The sequence below is a fragment of the Psittacula echo genome, assembly GCF_963264785.1.
Source record: "Psittacula echo genome assembly, chromosome: 3".
NCBI lineage: Eukaryota > Metazoa > Chordata > Aves > Psittaciformes > Psittacidae > Psittacula > Psittacula echo.
This window is the reverse complement of record NC_137736.1, coordinates 70,911,155-70,930,250: the sequence shown is the minus strand read 5'-3', so window position 1 is coordinate 70,930,250 and position 19,096 is coordinate 70,911,155. Positions and strand designations below refer to the sequence as shown.

At 39.4% G+C, this 19,096-nt stretch overlaps 1 protein-coding gene across 3 annotated transcripts in view; it reads right to left on the bottom strand.

Moving 5' to 3' along the window:
• Positions 1-833: 833 nt before the first annotated feature.
• Positions 834-19,096, bottom strand: part of FGF14 (fibroblast growth factor 14) — a gene marked incomplete at both ends in the record, with an annotated part of 398,496 nt that continues 380,233 nt past the window's right edge. For all 3 annotated transcript variants that reach the window (XM_080613733.1, XM_080613735.1, XM_080613734.1), the window contains 2 exons: positions 834-970; positions 3,539-3,737. In XM_080613733.1, coding sequence (XP_080469859.1) covers positions 834-970; positions 3,539-3,737 — 336 coding nt within the window. The remainder of the gene's footprint in view (positions 971-3,538; positions 3,738-19,096) is intronic.

The window sequence follows — 19,096 nt, the reverse complement described above, 5'->3', positions numbered from 1 at the left end:
ATGTTACCATTACCAGTAAGCCTGTGATATGTATAAAACACACACACAAAAAGAAACTAAAGGGGGATGCCAAACACTTGTTTCAGAAAACTTCCTGTTGGTTGTGTTTGACACTCTTCCCTCCACTATAATGCCAACCTCAAAAGCACAGTATCTGCTCTAAAGAGTATTCACATTTAATCAATATTGTAAGCCAGAGACAACAATCCTATTCTTTATAGATATAATTTGGAATAATAGATTTTTGAAGGCTTCCTGATTCCCTGATTGCTTTCAAAACTAAGCCACCGGCAACACTTAAGTTATAGAGAAACACAATCCCTGCAAAAGGTCACAGACAGTGGAGCGAGCAGCCTTATAAAAAAGGGAAGAAGAGAAATCCATAATAGCACAGGTTTACAGCATCTAACTAGAAATTACTTGATTATTTGTGTGCTACAAAATAGAACTTAAACACATGGATTTTGCTGAAACTGGACTCAAAAAGGGATTATGGGCAATTGTCAGCAGGCAAGGTATCAAGTGTACTTGTGAAGTATGTCATTCACATGAAGTGTCACAGTCACAGAAAAGATATTAAAAAGGCATTCCAATATCTGGTAGGGCATTCCATGGTCTGAGTTTAGCTGGTTCATCCAGGTGTCTTCTTGTTGTGGGTGGAGCTACATGTTGAGATTTATCCACTTGCAACAACTCAGTTCAGAAACAGCAACGGGCAAGTCTGTGACTTGCCGCAAGCTGATCCACAGACACTGCAGCGGGGAAGTCTGGCAAGGATAAATGGCTCAACTGTACTCGGGACTCAGTAAGTCACAACACCTGTGAGGATCTGGCTATGTCGTCTTACTCTTGTTAACTGGTTTGCCGCCATTCATTATTGCAGATGCACTTGTGCTTTTACTTGGAGTTACCCCAGCCTTTGGCACTGTTTCTCCAATATCATGCAAAGATGGTTCTCGATACATGGCAACTGAGGGGAGAAAAGAGAAAACGAGAGATATTTGTCAGAATATATCTCATTTAAGAGCTCATCTCAAATAGGATTTTCTACAACTGATATTGCAATATAATCTATGTTCCTCTCACAAGCATGAGAGAAACTACTTTGACAGTCATCACTTGTTTGCATAGCTTATAGCTTTGCCTGACCCTCCAAATTTCTCACTTCCTCTGTATCTGACTTACTTACTTAAAAAAACAGCAGGAAACTGTATACTTGCTTGTTTAATAGAAACTATAGAAGCCTTGGGAATGAAAAACTACTGTCTTTGCATGAGGCAGACACACAAAAATATACATATATATACACATACGTATGTATATACATGTGTGTGTATATATACATATATACAGACCTTAAGTAAACACTCTGCAAGTTTTTAGAAGTAAAATATGGTAAGACAGATGGTGTTTAACAAATGGATCATATGATACAGTTGTCTAGACTTAAGTGTTCTTTTTTAGTCCTGCACGCAAGGCTAAGCTTGGGTCCAGTTCTACAAAGTTATTTGTACACCTGTCTCCCAAATCTGAGGACCTTGGTCGTGATCTCTTCAGGTGTGTACTGAAGAAATGTGCAGGACATACTGCAGAGTACACAAGAGATTTGAGATCTTTATTCCTCTTTTCCAAACAGGTAGGCAGTAGCCACTGATCTCCACTGAATATAGAAGCACAGAAATCTCCAAATTAAACTGTTAACTGAATTCTTAGAGGAATTACAAGTTTGCCCCTGGGCTTCAGTCCCTATCTAACCTCTTCAAATCCTTCGAGGAAAATACATGTTTTCAATTACACAGTTCCAGCATTATGCTGCCTTAATGATTAATGCTCTTGGATAATTCAATTTCATTTTCCATGTCACTGTATCAGGTAATATTCCCACGTACGACTAACTTCAGTAGCACTTGTTTCTATCACAGCAACATTAAAAGAGATGTCAAAGCAGTCAAAGGAATTAATCATCACAGTGTGATTTCAGGACTGGCTGTGTGCTGCCATAGAGAGCACAATTCCTTCATCTCTTGGCTAATTAGAGTAAGAGGCTGGAGCATCAAAGTTCTGACCTTGATCTTCAGTGGTGTGAAGTTTCATAATAAATATGAAGGGCCCCAAAGCATCATTAACTAATCGAACACTTGTTCTAATATTTCCAATGACATAATCTAACTCCTTCCATGACTTCCGAAAGTCTGAAATTAAATGTCTTCTCTACAGTACATAACACTGGTAATATTCTATGTTTTCAGAGTGTACCTATTACTGTGTTTAGGACACCTTGCTGATTTAATTAAAGAGCTTGATGAAATAACATTGTAACCCATGAAAATATGAAGTCAAATAACATGAGCTGGAACTATAAAGTAAGGAATTATATAGCACAGCTGTCATACTTGATGACTCTCACAGGCAATATAAAGCGAGTTATTTCTAAGTATGTCTTGTCTAAGCTATTTTGATAAAGTACAACCATCCAAACATAAATGAAAAAAAGTAACTTCTTTCCTAATCTATATGAATCGATTTTGCTTTTAAAAATGCTCTGGCTTTCCCTCCATACCATTCTTATAATTTAATATAAAAGGATGAAGATATAAAGTGTCAATATTGTTGAGAGCTCAAGATGAGGAAAGCATGAAGGCATCAACCTGAGTTCAAATAGGAAGTTAAAACACAGAATTATTCAGATTCATTCCTTATGATGAAACTCTAAAATATTTAACAAACTGAGCCCTTAATAAAAAAAAAAAATAAGTTAAAATGTTAAAAGAAATAGGACTGCTAACTAAAACATTATTCAGGTACATGTTTTCAGACGATAAGTAATGAGATAATTTTCTGAGGCTATGCTTAGCAGTAATATCAATGAAATTTGGAGTGCCATCAGGATAAGAAGAAAAACCCAGCATATGTTTATAAAGGCCTGCAGAATATATAGGATAACCCAAAAGTACCAAGATATAAATGAATGTATTTTTCAGAGAATGTGTGACATCATTTTAATGTGTAAGGTTAGTATGACTTTCATTCGCTTCTGTCTTGGTTTAAAGGCCAACCAACACAAGTTATGTGCATTACATCAACTGGCTAAGCAATACAGAATGATTTATTTTATGAAGAGACCTTTCTGTTTTGTATTAGAAAACTTTTACTTTGAAATGCTGACATTTCATCCATTCCCTTTATAACTCCCAATTATTCTATAATATCCATTATTTCATTCTGCCTAATGAAAGGACTATTTTCTCACCGCAAGACTCACAACAGCTTTTGTCCCTGCCAAGAGGACAATGCACTTCCACAGAAGATTTCTTTTCTTGAAAAATGAGTTCTTAATCCCTAGAAAAAATGCTTTTACGTATGCTCTTTCTAGCATCACTATGCTGAAGCATAAACTTGTTCCATGAATTCTGGGGACTGTCATTTAGAATGGCCCCTGTGCAGGGCACGCACATTCACAAAGGGTATTTTAGAAACCATTCCCTCTTCTACTTGTGAGATTTATTGGAGGATCTGCCAGCGATGGACTGAGCCTCACCTTCCAATGGCTTGGGTAGAAAATGAGCTGCTGGTTTTGTTTTCTTCACTCTGTTTCCTTTCATGACCTGCCCTTCTTTGTTCAGCCCCAAGAACCAGGCCCTCCCGGACTCCTGTTGTCTGTAGAGCATGGATGAGTAGATTACATAATAATTTTCGAAAACAGACTCCTTGAATTTGCACTCTGGTGTAAAAAGTTCCTGTGGGAGGAAAAGTAAATGTTAAATGTTATCTCTAATGCGCGACTTCTGTTTTGTTAACTTAAAACCACCTCTTCATAAGTTTAATACATGACATTATAAGGGTCTGCTTAGAGACCAGGAGATCTGTCTTCCTCTAGAAGACCTTCAGGTGAAGTTATTTCACCTCCCATGGATGCCTCTGTTTTCCCATCTGTGCAACAGGGATGGTATATTTTCAAAGTAGAAAGGAAGCAACATAGGCATAAAAACACTGTTTAAAATACAGGCATAATTATTACTGTGGTTAATTACTGGTAGGATATACTTGTAAAGATTAAGAAAGTCTATGCTAAAATAGCATTATTGAGAAAACAGTTGATCCATTTTTTCATGCTAAATGCAACAAACTCCCTCTATGGCTTATAACAACTAATATTTGATACTTAAAAAAATGCTGCTACCGACATATTAAAATACATATAATTTCCTAGAGTCCCCATGGCCTGAAACACCACAGGAGAACACAATTTTGATGTACAAATTTTTGCACAAAAAAAAAATATTTCTACCAACACCCTCCGCATTCATCCCAAAACTGGAATGCTTTTCAGATGTCACCTTTAGTAACAGAACAGTAACCTTTACCAAGGTTAACCTAAGAACAAACTTCTGTAGCCCAGTAGCTATACAATAATTCAAATATATTTTTAATAATACAAATCACTAACAAAATAAATGGCATGAACATATATTGAGACAGAGTTTACCAAAATCCTTTGAAAAAGACCAGCAAGTTAATAAGCAAATAAAATAACATTTAAAATATCATGAGAAAATAGGATTCTACATGAATTTGGTCTTCTGTCTTTGGACACAGCTGCTGAAACCTGTGGAAGGTATAAGACATAAAAGGGGTAGGTAGATGTGGAAAAGTGGAAGATAGCTTAGTAAGCCTTCAGAGCACAAACCCTGCATCCTCTTTTGTTATATTTCTTTCTGTTATCTTTCCCAAGAAGTAAAAATCTGGAAATGTCATATATTTCCACTTCTCCATTCACAGTACATTTTTTTTCTCCCCATTTCTTTTTGCTCCTGGCCCCATGCAGTACTGAGTTAACACACAGCACGTAACGTCTTTTCAGGGTCTCTATGCCATCTCCAGCTGCCTATATATTGTAAGAATTGTAAGAATCTCAGCTGTTTCTGTCACAAATTTCCTTTCTGGAAATGAACGTCCTTAAAGACACAGTTTGCCAGAAAGCACAGATGAAGTAGTTTTCTGAATCTGCACCAAATATCACAGTGGACAACCAACTTCTCTTAATGTTATCTGGTACACAGTATTTGTATTGCCATGGCTTGAGTTTCTACCTGTAAGCAAAGCTGTTTCGATGGACACTGGACATACCATTAGCTTTCTCAACTATGGAACATAATATAACCTCAAATAAAAAGAGCTGGTGTATTTTATCCAACAACAGACCAAAAGCAGTAACTGCAGCATCTGGGAAATAGTTTGTGTCCTTACAATAGGTTACTTTGTCTGTGTACACTTGCGGTACTATATGCACAAATGAGTATCTATAGGTCACACTCGTTTACAGGATGCAAAAAATATTCTCTGATGTGTGCAATCTTTGCACTACAACTTCTTTACCACCTATGTGCACAACTGTATATATGTACATATGCAGAAATGCAAATACAGTCTGTACGAGAGGCACCAAAAACTAATGTCAGGAAATACCTTAATTGCACCTTCTCCTTTGCCACAGGGTTTTTTATCTCTCTGTTTCAAGACTTTAAGACATCTGTTGTTTGTGTTACTCTCCTTTCTCCTCCACTGATTTCAAATTACAGTAGGGCTCAAGGAGACTCAAAATAAAACCAGAAGGCAGGGTGGCAAGCTAGAGGGAATGCCTGTTAAAGCCTAGCACAAGCATTTGCATTTGAGTCATGCTCCTCCACTGTTGAAACAGCAGATGCTAATCAGGAAATGCCTACACAGCTCTCCTTATTACCTGCTTCACTGCAAGTGCTACCCCCTGTGTTCCCCACTAAGTTTTACTTCCTTGGAAACCTCAATTACCATAAACACTACCTCTTAGCCAATCCTCACTTTTTTTGCTATAAACAAAAGCTGTTTCCCATTCCATGCTCTTCTGTACTAGGCTCTGTAAATACTATTTGTGTGTTTTCCAAAAAAATATCCATTAGGATACTGAAACAAGATTCCTTCAATCATATCACTCCTCTGAATAAATGAAACCTGGCTTTCCTCTCTCATTCTTTGGCACGTACAGTAGTGTTTCTGACAGTGCACAGCAGATGAAGCAGTAGGAATTTATCTACCACGTCGAAAAACCCTAGGTATTTACTTCACCAAGTAAAAAATAAATGGATTATGTCAACACATTTGGCTACTCCTGGATGCAGACTGATAGACTGGACAAACTGGCATCATTCATTTTTCTTAGTTATGAAAAGCATAGTAATAGCCTGCTAATGTGTTTTTTTTTGGCATACAAGGGAGAGCCATATCTGAACACTGTATTCTGCATGAAAGTTCTGCAGCTATCCTACTCTGCATGTCTGGGTAGTGCAACAGCTTTGGACAGGGTTTGCATTCATCCAGTATATTAGGATGCAATTCTGCCTGGGATAAACACTCAGCCCAAAAGTCACTTTAATATATGTTACTTTAAAGCAAGCTAATAGTTCTACCAAGCTGGGGAGTACTCGTGAGTGAAAATTCAGCACTTGACAATGACTATGCTGAATGGCAGGACCAGTTCCTTGGGGGAAAGAATTACACAGAAGGGGACTTCTGAAATGGGCACCTTCCCTGGGGCTCAGGTGGAAACTGAGTATTTCTAAGTTCAGAGTGATGTTTGAAGCCTTGTCTTGGACACCATCTCAGCTGTCTGAAAAGCTGTAAGAACCTACATTTTCTTCAGTAAAGCAGGAGACCTAAGATGCTCTTTCTGCATGCAACTAGGACAAATCTAGATCTGTATACTTAAGAGTCAACCCGGTAAGAACTCTCAGAAAATGTGCTAACAACACTAACTTTAAAAAAAGTCATTCACAGATGACTTTATTCAAATCCAATGCTGGAGGAAAAGGCAGTACAATGGCATTTTATAAGAGAAACTCAATGGTGAGAGCATGCCCCTAGGCTACCTGCCTATCTGTATCCAACCTGAAGGAATCCAAATCTGTGTCTGGCTGATATGAATCATTTTGCCTGCAAGAATGACTTTTGGAGTTTGAAGTTTTCATTCACTTCCTAGTTCAGGACATTTTGTATTAGGAAGTGAATGAATAATTTGCAAAACCAGACATGATTTGCAAACAAGAACTTACGTTCAGGATTTCTCTTCCAAGGTCAGTGCCCAGATTTAATCCGTAGTCTTATATAAAAGGTGGTTTTCTCCTGTCAAAACAACATTTGAAAAATAAACTATATACCAGCTGCCAATTTCCAAAACCCCAGGAGTGGGTTTTGGCTGTCAGCTTCAATCTGACATAGCTTCCTGGGTCCTAGAAAAGTGAAGGATGTACTAAATTGCACCTTGCTGAGAAGAATTTTTACTCGGATAGTTTTGCCAGCTTCCCGTCAAGCTTTTGCTTGATGTGAGGCCTATTTGGAGATGTTTTAATGCTCCTAGTTGCTGTAGCATTAATAAATATCACAACACATGGGTTGCAGGTTCAAACTCTTGGAATCTAAAAGTTCTGTAACTGAAGTGTTCTTAGTTTCGGAGTCCCCACCAGTGCTGCTAAAACTCAACATTGTATTATACCATAATAGTGGAGCTTTAGCTCATGAAGTCAAATGGTGCTGTCAGAATCTGCTTCATTTAAGAACAAAACACAAATTAAATAAAGAAAAAAACCATTATCCAGATCGCAGACTTAGGAATGCCTGAATGAAGGAGCTCAAGTTACCTGTGCTTTCAACATGGAGATGCAGTGATTGTTGGAAAGCAATTTAGATGACAGCTGACATTAATTCCCCACCAAGTAGTGTCTTTTTGTCAATCAGAGGCTGAAGTCTGACATGATGAAGCTAGACCTCCATCCTAATCAACAATACGGAACTATAGCAAATGGCTATAGTTTAAAATGCAAGTACAGCAAACTTTTGTGTTCCACAAGTCATTGAGTTAACTAAGATATTTGAATGAGTTATCAGACTAACTTCCAATTGCTGGTCTTCCACAGTTTAGCCTGATCGATTTTGCTAGCTTCAATGAAGTGCACATATCCATTTGTAGTCATGGTCCTTTACTTAAAACAATCCCCACAAATCATGGAGTTTTTCTATGACAGCTCTCAAAAGGAAGAAATAATTATGCAGCTATGGACAAGATGCCTATGCCATGGATCAGATGTGAGAAGTAAAAACCAGCATGACAACACTGCTAGCCATTGTTTAAAATTTAAATAGATATTGTTTAAAACTACATAAACCCCTGTGATTTTAAACTATACCTCTGCTCAGTAAGGCAATCAATATTTAACTGTGGAAGCTGAACAAAAAGTAAATTTCCACTGCACCCCATGAGGGACAGTGTAAGACCCCAGCTTTACCACAGTCATCAAAACCGGTAGTTCCAAGGACAAGGGCTTCCACAAAAGTTTCCTACCTTCTACTCCTGGACTTTCAAGCCTCTTTTGATTTATGTTTTATTCTGAAATATAGGAAAGGAGAGTATCGTTCTAGTTGCAGCTCACAGAACTGACATAGCTAGCAGTCAGCCTCTTGAATGTAGCCAGCAGCAAATAAGGAGGATTCCCTTGGAGATGGGCACAGTGGGGCTCGCTCATCACACCAGGCAGCACAAAGGCAGCTGCAGGCTGAACTAGCTACAGTTTCTACTCGGTGCCAAGGAGAAAACACAACTGCAAGACAAACTCAAAGAGACTGCCAGGCAAGGAACAGCCAGTCTAATCAAGCACTGGAGAAACCACTTGATACTGTTTACTATTTGCACTTCAAAGTCCCAGTCATGGAACAGGATTTCAGTGCTTTGGAAGTACAGACCAAGTGGAGTCTGCCTGCTGTGAACACGTTTCGGTCCAAATAGCAATTGATACAGGGCAGAAAAAAACCACGCCAAAACAAACCCAAACCAATAAAACATCTGAGCAATGGTATCAGAATATTAGTAGCTGGTTATTGAACCATTTTTGCATGAATGATGGCAAAAGATTTTTAAGGACACACTGGAGAAAGGACAGTGCTAGCTCTGTGGAGTTTTATGGGAAACTTCTGCAGAGTGAGAAAAGCAGCACTGAGTCAGTACAAAGGTATTCTGGGGGTTAGAGGCTAGCAACACAGGAATCGAAAGAAGAAAGTGACATTTTAATAGTGGATAGAAAGGTTGAAAATTACTCATGACAAAGGGCCTTAAAACTGAAAAGAAGCAGTCCGTGTTTAATGAGGAGAAGGCACTCAGAAAGGAGAGAAATACAGTTCAAATGACGAAGCTGGGAAGTTAACTTTGTGGCAGATTTCTGAGTGGAGACTGCAGGGCTAGCACTTTTTTTCTCTGCAGGAGGGGAGGATGCTGGAGTCATCGAGGTGTGAAATGATGAGATCCCAGAAAACAGCTGCAGTGGTGTAGAAGGGCAAGAGGCCGCATCAGGAACACATTCGTGCAGCAAGACCTCTAAGATCTGGAGGCTGCACATGAGAACTGGAAAGTACCTAAACTGATATTCCTCTGACTTGCTGCACATTCAATTAGGTGAGTTAGAATACCTTCTTACACTATACCTGTTCGGCAAATGCTGGTATAAGAGAATAAAAAAATTAATCAAGATTTCTCATCCATAGCACCAGATTTTCCCAACCCTTAAGCTGACAAAAGACTTTATTTCAAAATGATCTTGTTCAAGAGTTCCTCTTCAAACAGCAAAAAACTCAGCAATACATGGTTAGGTATTTTATGGATTAAGGAGAAATTGTTATTATATTCCCTCTATATTCAGGAGAAATTTAGCTGATCTGAGCCTAAAGGCCACTAATATAAACATATTTTTTAAACATAAAACCAAGAACAAGCAAAGTTGGCAAAATTTTCTATGCGCAAACTGACCAAGCAAGATACCAAGGAACATGAGGCTTTAGGTGCCACTACAAACCTGAGCAGTGACTTCACTACAAAGGCTTCAAAATAAAGAGCAGTAATAGCTGAACCTGCCGATCCTACAGATGCCCCATGAAAGCAGCAAATGCCCAGAAGTCCCTTTACATACTTTCCACAGTCTTCTGACAGAAAACTTCCTAAATAGACTACAACAGTCAGGGAAAACCATTACTGGCTCTTCAGAGCTGCTGTCATTTCTGGAAGATTCCTAACACGTGGACTTAAAACAAATAAAAATAGTCCTTGATATCATGCAGGTAAAAACCAGGGATGATTCTCACTGGCTAAAGAATCACTGAGAGCTCAATAAGGATGTCAGCATGTAAAAGCAAAGCTTTTAGCTCCAATTGCTATCTGTACACTTTTACTTTTTAAAAGACCTGAAGAAGCAAAATGAATTTTAGAAACGATAGTGTTAAGCAAGATTTGTTACTGCTGGTTTAGAATGGGCTGTAGCCCACTGGCAGCCATCACAATTATAGGATATAGTCGAGTAGAACACCCTCCTTCATCCCCACAGACATATAAAGGATGGTGAAGTTATTTTTCTGCCTCAGCCCTATTCTGAACTTTCACACAAATGAGTATTATTTTGGCTAGAGTACATTCTTGGCTTTAAAGGAAATCGGAATTCACCTGTACAGTGAATTCCACTGGTACAATTCATTGTACCAGTGAAAAGAGATATTCTTTCTCCAAAAGCACAATCTCCTCCCCACCTAATCTTCAGCACCTAGCTTCCCTTAAAGTTTAAATTCGCAGTAAAAATCTGCTCTAAGGCTTCAGCTTAAACAGCAACTATAACTCCCTGATGTATCAACACAGAAAGACATCTTTTATCTCCTGTACAGCATCTGTGATTAAAGGAATCACAATAAGCAATAAGAAAGGCACAAACCCCAAGGAATGACTAAGAGAAATTGCATGTGTTGTAGGGAATATTTTCTTACACAACTATTATAGGACAGTTCAGAGAAGAATATGAATAAACCTGCCTATCTTTCCCAGTCACTTCCACTCAGAACAGCTATAATTCATCAGCTTGTAGACAGCACCAGGTTCTCAGCTAGAAAAGGTCAGAGCCAAGGGAAAGATAGGACAGCACTAAATTAAGAGACTGAAAGGAAGAATTTAACAACATAGGTGTTGAAACAAACCACGATGGGCTGGGAAAGAAATTCTCATCCAGTCGCCCATCAATCCAGGGTTCTGTCTCTAGATGAATAATGTAGGAGGAATACAGAATGCTCTCAGATACAGATCGAACCTTTCCGAATGACAGTGGAATTTTTTGACACAGTTTTATCAGAACACTTAGAGACATTACTGTAGAAAACCTTCTGTAATCCCAATGCCTCAAGTAAAATAAACTATCAACAAAAGAAGCAAAATAATTATCGAAATCACCAAGTACAGAAAAAGAACCAAGGAGAATGATTTTTTTATTACCATTTACTATTAATGAAAGTTCTGCTCCTCTGCAGTACACTGAAATGTTGGATAAAGAAAACTGATTCCAGTTTTTGCCACTGCATGAGTGGTATATTAGCATTAATTAGCTATTATTGGGCAATGTCAGATGGGATATTTTCATATATGTATTTTCATATACATCTCATACATGGGATGGTATATTTTCATATATGGTGTTGTTACATAGTATTTGCAGACCTCTCTGACTCTGATGGCATGACATATCCATAACTAGCCACAAATACAAACATAGAGCTAAATAGATGAAAATTCAGAGGTATTTTGCAAGGTATACTTCAGGCTTTTTCAGTTCTACATGTTCCTTCCAAAGGATGTGTGAATTTATGAAAGTTTTAAATGGGTGTCGTTTACAAGCTGAGAAGCTAGAAAAAAGTTGCAAGAACACTCAAGTTATAAGAAGTGGCCTACTTTAGTGTACTCTATTTCTTTTTTCTTTACAGTTGTGAGCTTGTTTTTCTGCTTGCAGTCTTTTTTTATGACCTGCCAGTGCATGTAACACAGTGCCTAAAGAATCTACTATTATGAAAGACAAGGGCTGGAATGAATAAAAGTCAATTAAGGTAGGTCAAGGCCGCGTTGGATGGGGTTTGAGCAAATTGGCCTAGTAGAAGATGTCCCTGCCTGTGGCAGGCGGGTTGGAAATAGATGGTCTTTAAGGTCCCTTTCAACCCAAACCATTCTATGATTCTATGAATTATATGAACTTATTGCTAATGTCTCTTTGTCATCCTTTTGCTGTTTTATGCTGGGTGTTCATAAGAAGAACATGAAAGGCAAGCCCAGAGGAACCTCAGTCTGAGAAAACTAGTGCAAGGCAAAACCATGCTGTAACGAATGTAATCACTTCTCTGAGAAAATGTATTAGCTAGGTCTTCTCTTAGTTTCATGACTCAACTAAGCTGCAGTTGATCACTGAAGGCTGGGAAACAAAAGGAACAGAGACCACTTTGAGATGTTTGCTACTTAACTCTTGTTAAACAGCTAATAGTATTTTAAGAGAAAACCAGCAATTCTTTGCTTTTTTTGCTATGCATCTTCTTGCTCAGATTTGTCTTTCCGCTGCAGAAGCACGACTGTAAGACTCAACAGGTCTTTTCCCCATTTCCTTCCAATGCAGCTTTCACATATGAAGATAAAAGGCTCTATCCTCTGTTCACCTTCCTTCTCTCCTCTTCCAATGAGAAGGTAGAAAATGGTGGATGTCAAATCTGAAAGACAGCCAAAACCTGACCTGCTGTCAGGCTCTTAAATACCGTGTAATGTTTCTTACTGTGCATTTTCACTCTTTCACAGAAGTGGATGTCTACAGCACTGTTTCACTTAAACATAAAAGGTCATGTGATGGGACACCCAAAGTTGCCTGTTCTGAAATCAGTGTGTGTTTTGCAATGCAGATGCAGGAAATATTTTTTTATGTGTGTATATATAGAGTACCTATAATACACACACACATATATATCATGCAAACAGTAATTTTCACTTAAAAAAAAGTCTCTTTTCACTTAATGCATTTCAGTTCATCCAGATATCAAAAAAATATTTTCCTGTTACTATTTAATTTCCACAGCATTTACATAACTTCTACTTCAAGTATTCATTAGCAGAAGAATCTTAAAGTACGGAGAATTCACACTCAAACATTCAAAAGGTGTACAGTGAATCAATACCAAAGAAAAAAGAGAATCCATTCTGTTTTCTGTTTTAACTAAACAATTAATAGGAAATAAAATTACAGCCACTAAAAGGTATTTTTGGAATGTCATTACACTGTTAACTAGTCAGAAGTGGTGAAAGAAAACAAGTCAGACACTCCGTGTATATCATTATATGTTAAAAAAAGGAGAAACTTAATGTGTCTCATTAAATAGGAGATGATTACATGCAACTCCTAACACACACTTAGCAGTGATGCTTGTTTTTGTTATGGATGGGTAACGGCAGCATGATTATAGATGCATCCTGATGTTCAAAGTTCCTCTTTTAGCAACAAGCTTATAAAGGTTGATTATGAACAATGTGAATATACAGATGTCTGACAAAAGCCATAAAGGTATAAAAATCTAAAGATTATGAATTTTTATTTGACTCAGTGTTACAATATGCATTGCAGAATTAAAAAAAAATGTTAAAATAGTTTTACCAACTAGAGTTCATAACAACATTAAAACGAAGATTTTTATTCATAGCTGGTGGCAACTGAGTGATAATCAATGCCACTGCTTGCTCAAGGTGTTAGTAATCTGACAATTTCCCATAAAATCAGTTAGCCCATTGCTCACCAGCCTTTACCTAACTCATTGTCTATTACAGCATATTCCTATAGATGTCCTGTGGAATGTCAAAGCTTAATATTGCATGGATAACAACCTATTGATCCTACAGCAGCTTCAATCTCTTCATGAATGATTGTCATGAGTAATGAGATGTACAAATATCCAACTTCTAACCCTGGACCTGAGGAATGCAGACTGCAAAAGGAAAAAAAAAGAATAATCATTTATTTTTTTTTGGCATCTACAGCGCTTTTACGGGAGGACTAACTCCTCTGTATACTATTGCTTTTCAGCAGAATGAGTTATACCATACCACACACACGCACCAGTTTTTGCAAGGAGGCTCAGCTCTGGTGAATATGTTCCCAAGAAAGCAATGAGATTTTACTGAAGATTATGGTTGTGTTTACTGCTGCCTGGAAGTGAATTTACACCATCCATGTTCATGAGAAATGGAGGATCTTCTTTTGTCAATATGGCATTAAAAATACATTATCTATAGACTTGAGTGGCTAATTGCAAAGATAAACCAAACTAGAAAACATATATTGCTATTACTGTCCCCCATGATATCCTTGTCTCTAAATTGGAGAGACATCAATTTGATAGATGGACCACTCAGTGGATAAAGAACTGGCTGGATGGCTGCACGCAAAGAGTTGTGGTCAATGGCTCAATGTCTGGCTGGAGACCAGTAACGAGTGGTGTCCCTCAGGGATTGGTGTTGCGGCCGGTCTTGTTCAACATCTTTGTCGGTGACATGGACAGTGGGATTGAGTGCACCCTCAGCGAGTTTGCCGATGACACCAAGCTGGGTGGTTCGGTTGATACGCTGGAGGGAAGGGATGCCATCCAGAGGGACCTTGACACGCTTGTGAGGTGGGCTGATGCCAACCGTATGGAGTTTAACCATGACAAGTGCAAGGTCCTACACCTGGGTCAGAGCAATCCCAGGCACAGCTACAGGTTGGGCAGAGAAGAGATTCAGAGCAGCCCTGCAGAGAAGGACTTGGGGGTGTTGGTCGATGAGAAAATGAACATGAGCAGGCTTCAGTGTGCGCTCGCAGCCCAGAAAGCCAACCGCATCCTGGGCTGCATCAAAAGGAGCGTGACCAGCAGGTCGAAGGAGGTGATCCTGCCCCTCTACTCTGCTCTCGTGAGACCTCCCTTGGAGTATTGTGTGCAGTTCTGGTGTCCTCAACATAAAAAGGACATGGAACTGTTGGAACAAGTCCAGAGGAGGGCCACGAGGATGATCAGGGGACTGAAGCACCTCCCGTATGAAGAGAGGCTGAGAAAGTTGGGGCTGTTCAGCCTGGAGAGGAGAAGGCTGCGTGGAGACCTCATAGCAGCCTTCCAGTATCTGAAGGAGGCTTGTAAGGATGCTGAGGATGGACTATTCATCAGGGACTGCAGTGACAGGACAAGGGGTAATGGGTTCAAACTTAAACAGGGGAAGTTTAGATTGGATATAAGGAAGAAATTCTTTACTGAGAGGGTGGTGAGGCACTGGAATGGGTTGCCCAGGGAAGCTGTGAATGCTCCATCCTTGGCGGTGTTCAAGGCCAGGTTGGATGAGGCCTTGGGTGGCACGGTTTAGTGTGAGGTGTCCCTGCCCATGTCAGGGGGGTTGGAACTTGATGATCTTAAGGTCCTTTCCAACCCTAACTATTCCATGATTCTATGATTCTATGATTGAACTGTATGTAAAAAGTATTGGAGGCATAGGATCAGGATCAAAACTATAGCCTGTTCAAGACAGTAAGCTAATCTGTAACACACGTTTGACTGGCAAGGGCAACACAATCAATACACAGACCAAGGTGTTCCCTACTACATCACCTATAAGAAGCAGAAGCAAACAACTGAATGCAAGACTACAAGACTGTTTAAGGTCTTACAAACAGCTGATTTATTTCTAAAGCAAAAAGTGTGGAGGTGAAAATATCAGGTATTTTGATTTCCAAGTCTGTTGGAAACACATTTCTTTGCCAGTTCACCAAAGCTGAGGACAGTTTTTTGTATCTTTCTTTCCAAAGTATATATCTAGCCATGCTACATACATATGCTGAACTGCAAGATTGAGAATACAGAAAGGCTGGAAACTGGCTGAACTTCAGCCAGGAACTCTGTTACCCCCAGCTAATGCCTGGTGATACCTCGGAAGTTCCCTTGATCTCAGCTGCCTTCCCAGAGAGCAATTGCTTTCCTGTGGGTTATGAGCACTACTTTATCACTCAGTCCCTGGCTCCGTAGACCCCAGTAGATCCTTGATAACTCACACAACTTCCCTCTTACTTCTTTCTTTTTCATTGTTTATAATTAACCTGAAGAGCTTTGGAGTTGTTACCTATATTAAAACTCCTGTTTTCTCCTTAGCCATGGTGGTGAGCACATGCTCAAGACAGCGCCTATGCCGAGGCATTATTTCTTGTGGCCACAATGTTCTTCTCATTCTTTACTGTGAGGGTGGTTACCCAGAGAAGCTGTGGCTGCCCCATCCCTGGCAGTGTTCATGCCTAGGTTGGACGGGACTCTGAGCAACCTGGTCCAGTGGAAGGTGTCCCTGCCCATGGCAGGGATTGTAACTGGATGAGCTTTAAGGTCCCTTCCAGCCCAAACCAATCTGTGATCCTGCGATTCTATGATCTCTAACCATGCCCTCTGCTGCACTGGCACTTCCATTACAACTAGGGGCAAGCCTGCAAGAATGGCTGTTTCTGCAGTGGAATAAAGTGTAATGATAACACGCTTGCTATGTTCATGATCTCCAAGGGCCAAGGTAAGGAGAGAACACAGACACGTTTTAAAATGCTAAAATAATGATTTGTGGCAGAACAAATGAAAGACTGGGCAAAGAAAGGGAGGTTTGACTGCAATAAATGGAAGATTTTCCAAACTATTTTCTGTGCTATGCTTTGGTTTTGGTTTTTTTTTTTTTTGAGAAAAAAAGATAAATTTAGCTGTGAGTTTTAACCTATCATCAGTGGCATTTCCTCAGGACTTTGTTCCTGCCAACTTCTATTCCATTACAAACAGACTTTAGACAACTACAAAAAAGAAAAAAAAAAAGAAAGAAAAAAAGCACTGAGTTTAGGGACTATTACCTATTATTCTCTCCAAATGTCTGATTTCTATAATGCGTTGAGTATAGAGATGTGGGAAAATAACAGTAAGAACAGGTCTGCTCACAGAGGGTTGGAACTGCTGTATTTCAGGCATCAAAACTGAGATTGCAGAGGCATCATAGGAGGAACCAATCAACAGAACATGTAACTGAGAGTATAAAACTTAGAGTAGGTGACACCCCCTCTTTTTCTGCCTCTTCATTTTGCCTGTCAGGTCTTTTTAATTCTTTGGACTGTTGGCCTAACTAAAAGCAAAGGAACAAAGCCAGAGCATCCAGATATTTTGGAAATGTGAGCAACTTTCTACTACATAGTTACAATATTTTAGTACAGCTACATCACTTAGCTAATCCAGGGTTAATTCCTGATACACGGAAGGTCTCAAGAAACTGGAAAATAAGTTTATTCTTATATGTCCTTGTTAACTAATTAACTATCACCTGTCAGACCTACTTGTGCTTAAAGCAATAATGACAGCAACAATTGTGTTGGGTTTTTTGCAAGCAATCACATAGACACTTAATATTAAGTAAAAAATAAACATTTTTTTTTTAATTCCATTTTAAAATGGAGGTTGTTTTGTGGTACAATTTGTTTGTATTCCTGACAAGGTAACATCTCTTTGGCATTGAAGACCCTTTCCCGATACCTTAGAGATTCAGTATTTCACCAAGCATTCAGAGGTGCCAGTGGGAAGCACCAAGATACCTGGGAAACCTCAGTGTGAGGAGCAGGTAGTTTGGCTGCCAGTAGCAGCCCATGAAGTTCCAAATGGGAATGCTCAGATTAAGAAGAAACCCTCTTCCTCTGTTTATGCACTGATATGACGCTCTGTCAGCAATCAAAAGACAAGGGCTGCTGCTGGGAGCTGCCTCTGCATGCGTTCAAGCATGGGTGTCACTTCTGCTGCTTCTGGAAAACCATCATCCTGTGAACTGAACTCTCGCAGGGAAAAAAGCAGCAAATAAAACAATGCTGCCAGCACATATAGAGTCAGGGGCACTGGATATATCTGTCTACAGCAGTCACTAATTTCAGAGAATAATTCATCTTAGTTGAGTCATTACTTGCGTGAGATGAATAATCAGAAAACAGGGAGCCACCATGAATTGTGTTCACAGTTTCTGCTGAGGTGCTCAGTCCCCAGCAGTCACAAGAACATGCTGTTTACACTCTGATTTACATCAATAACAAAACTGGCATTTCACAGAAAGACAAACAAAATGTTTTTCATTTTTCTTTCTTAAGTTTGCTTTTCTTTTTCCTTTTTCCTTTCGCCAACTTAAAACTAGCCCACATCTAACTACATATGCAAAACAAATGCAATGCAGTGTTGTGGTTGCAAATCAACCCTCAAACCTATTCACTGTGGAGGTGAAAAGATTTTCTGCTGGTGTTTCAGCAGCGTAAGTGCTTAAGAAAAAAAGAATCCACTAAATGAGCATGAAGGACAAACTTTGCAAGTAGGAGAAAAATAGAGAAACAGAAAAGAGAAGAACAAAATGGCCCAAACTTAAGTCTGGGAAGACCTGGACGGAGTACGGGTAGTGGACATGGGTTGTGTGATGAGACTACAGGTATTCAGAGAAAAAGTAATACAGATCAAGCTGCTCAGTCATATGAATTGGAAGGAAAGTTCATATGGGCTGAGACACTGTGGGTAAATACACAGGTCAAAAAATATTAAGAGAAACCTCTCTCCCATAGGTTCTGTGAAGTGCTAGGGTTTGCAGAGCTTCTTGTAAATCTAACCACTGCAGAATGACGTTTTTCCTTACTAAAATGTAGCTGGAATCAGATAAGCATGTAGGACAGGTAGGCCTGAGGGCATCCCACTTCTCAAGCCTGGACACACTGTGGCTGTGTCTCATTTCTCTGGCAGGAGGGGAATGCTTCAACTGCTGAATCTTTCTGGTGCTCCTTCCTTTTTAAAAATCCCTCTTCCTGCGTGCTCTGGGTGATACTAGCAGAGATATTGAGCCCAGGGAGGAAAGGCAAGCAGGTAATACAAATCTCTCTGCTTTGCTAGCCCTCTTCCAAGCTGTGGACATTCAGACCCATGCAGGACACCTACCCAGATCTGGAAAGTGAAAGGTTATGTTCATAGGACAACTGAGTAACCACAGATGTGACTGTAAATGTAGACATAATTCTGTATAAACCACTTTTTCACAGCTCTGAAGTGAGCATTGTATTTGCTCATGATGACATCCAGGAGAGTACCACCCTCACCCAGCCTCAGCTGATCAATCTGTGTTAGCAAAGCTGTTTTAGAAAACGAAACTAAGCAAATGGAGTCATGCTTACAAAGGAAAGGGGGCAAA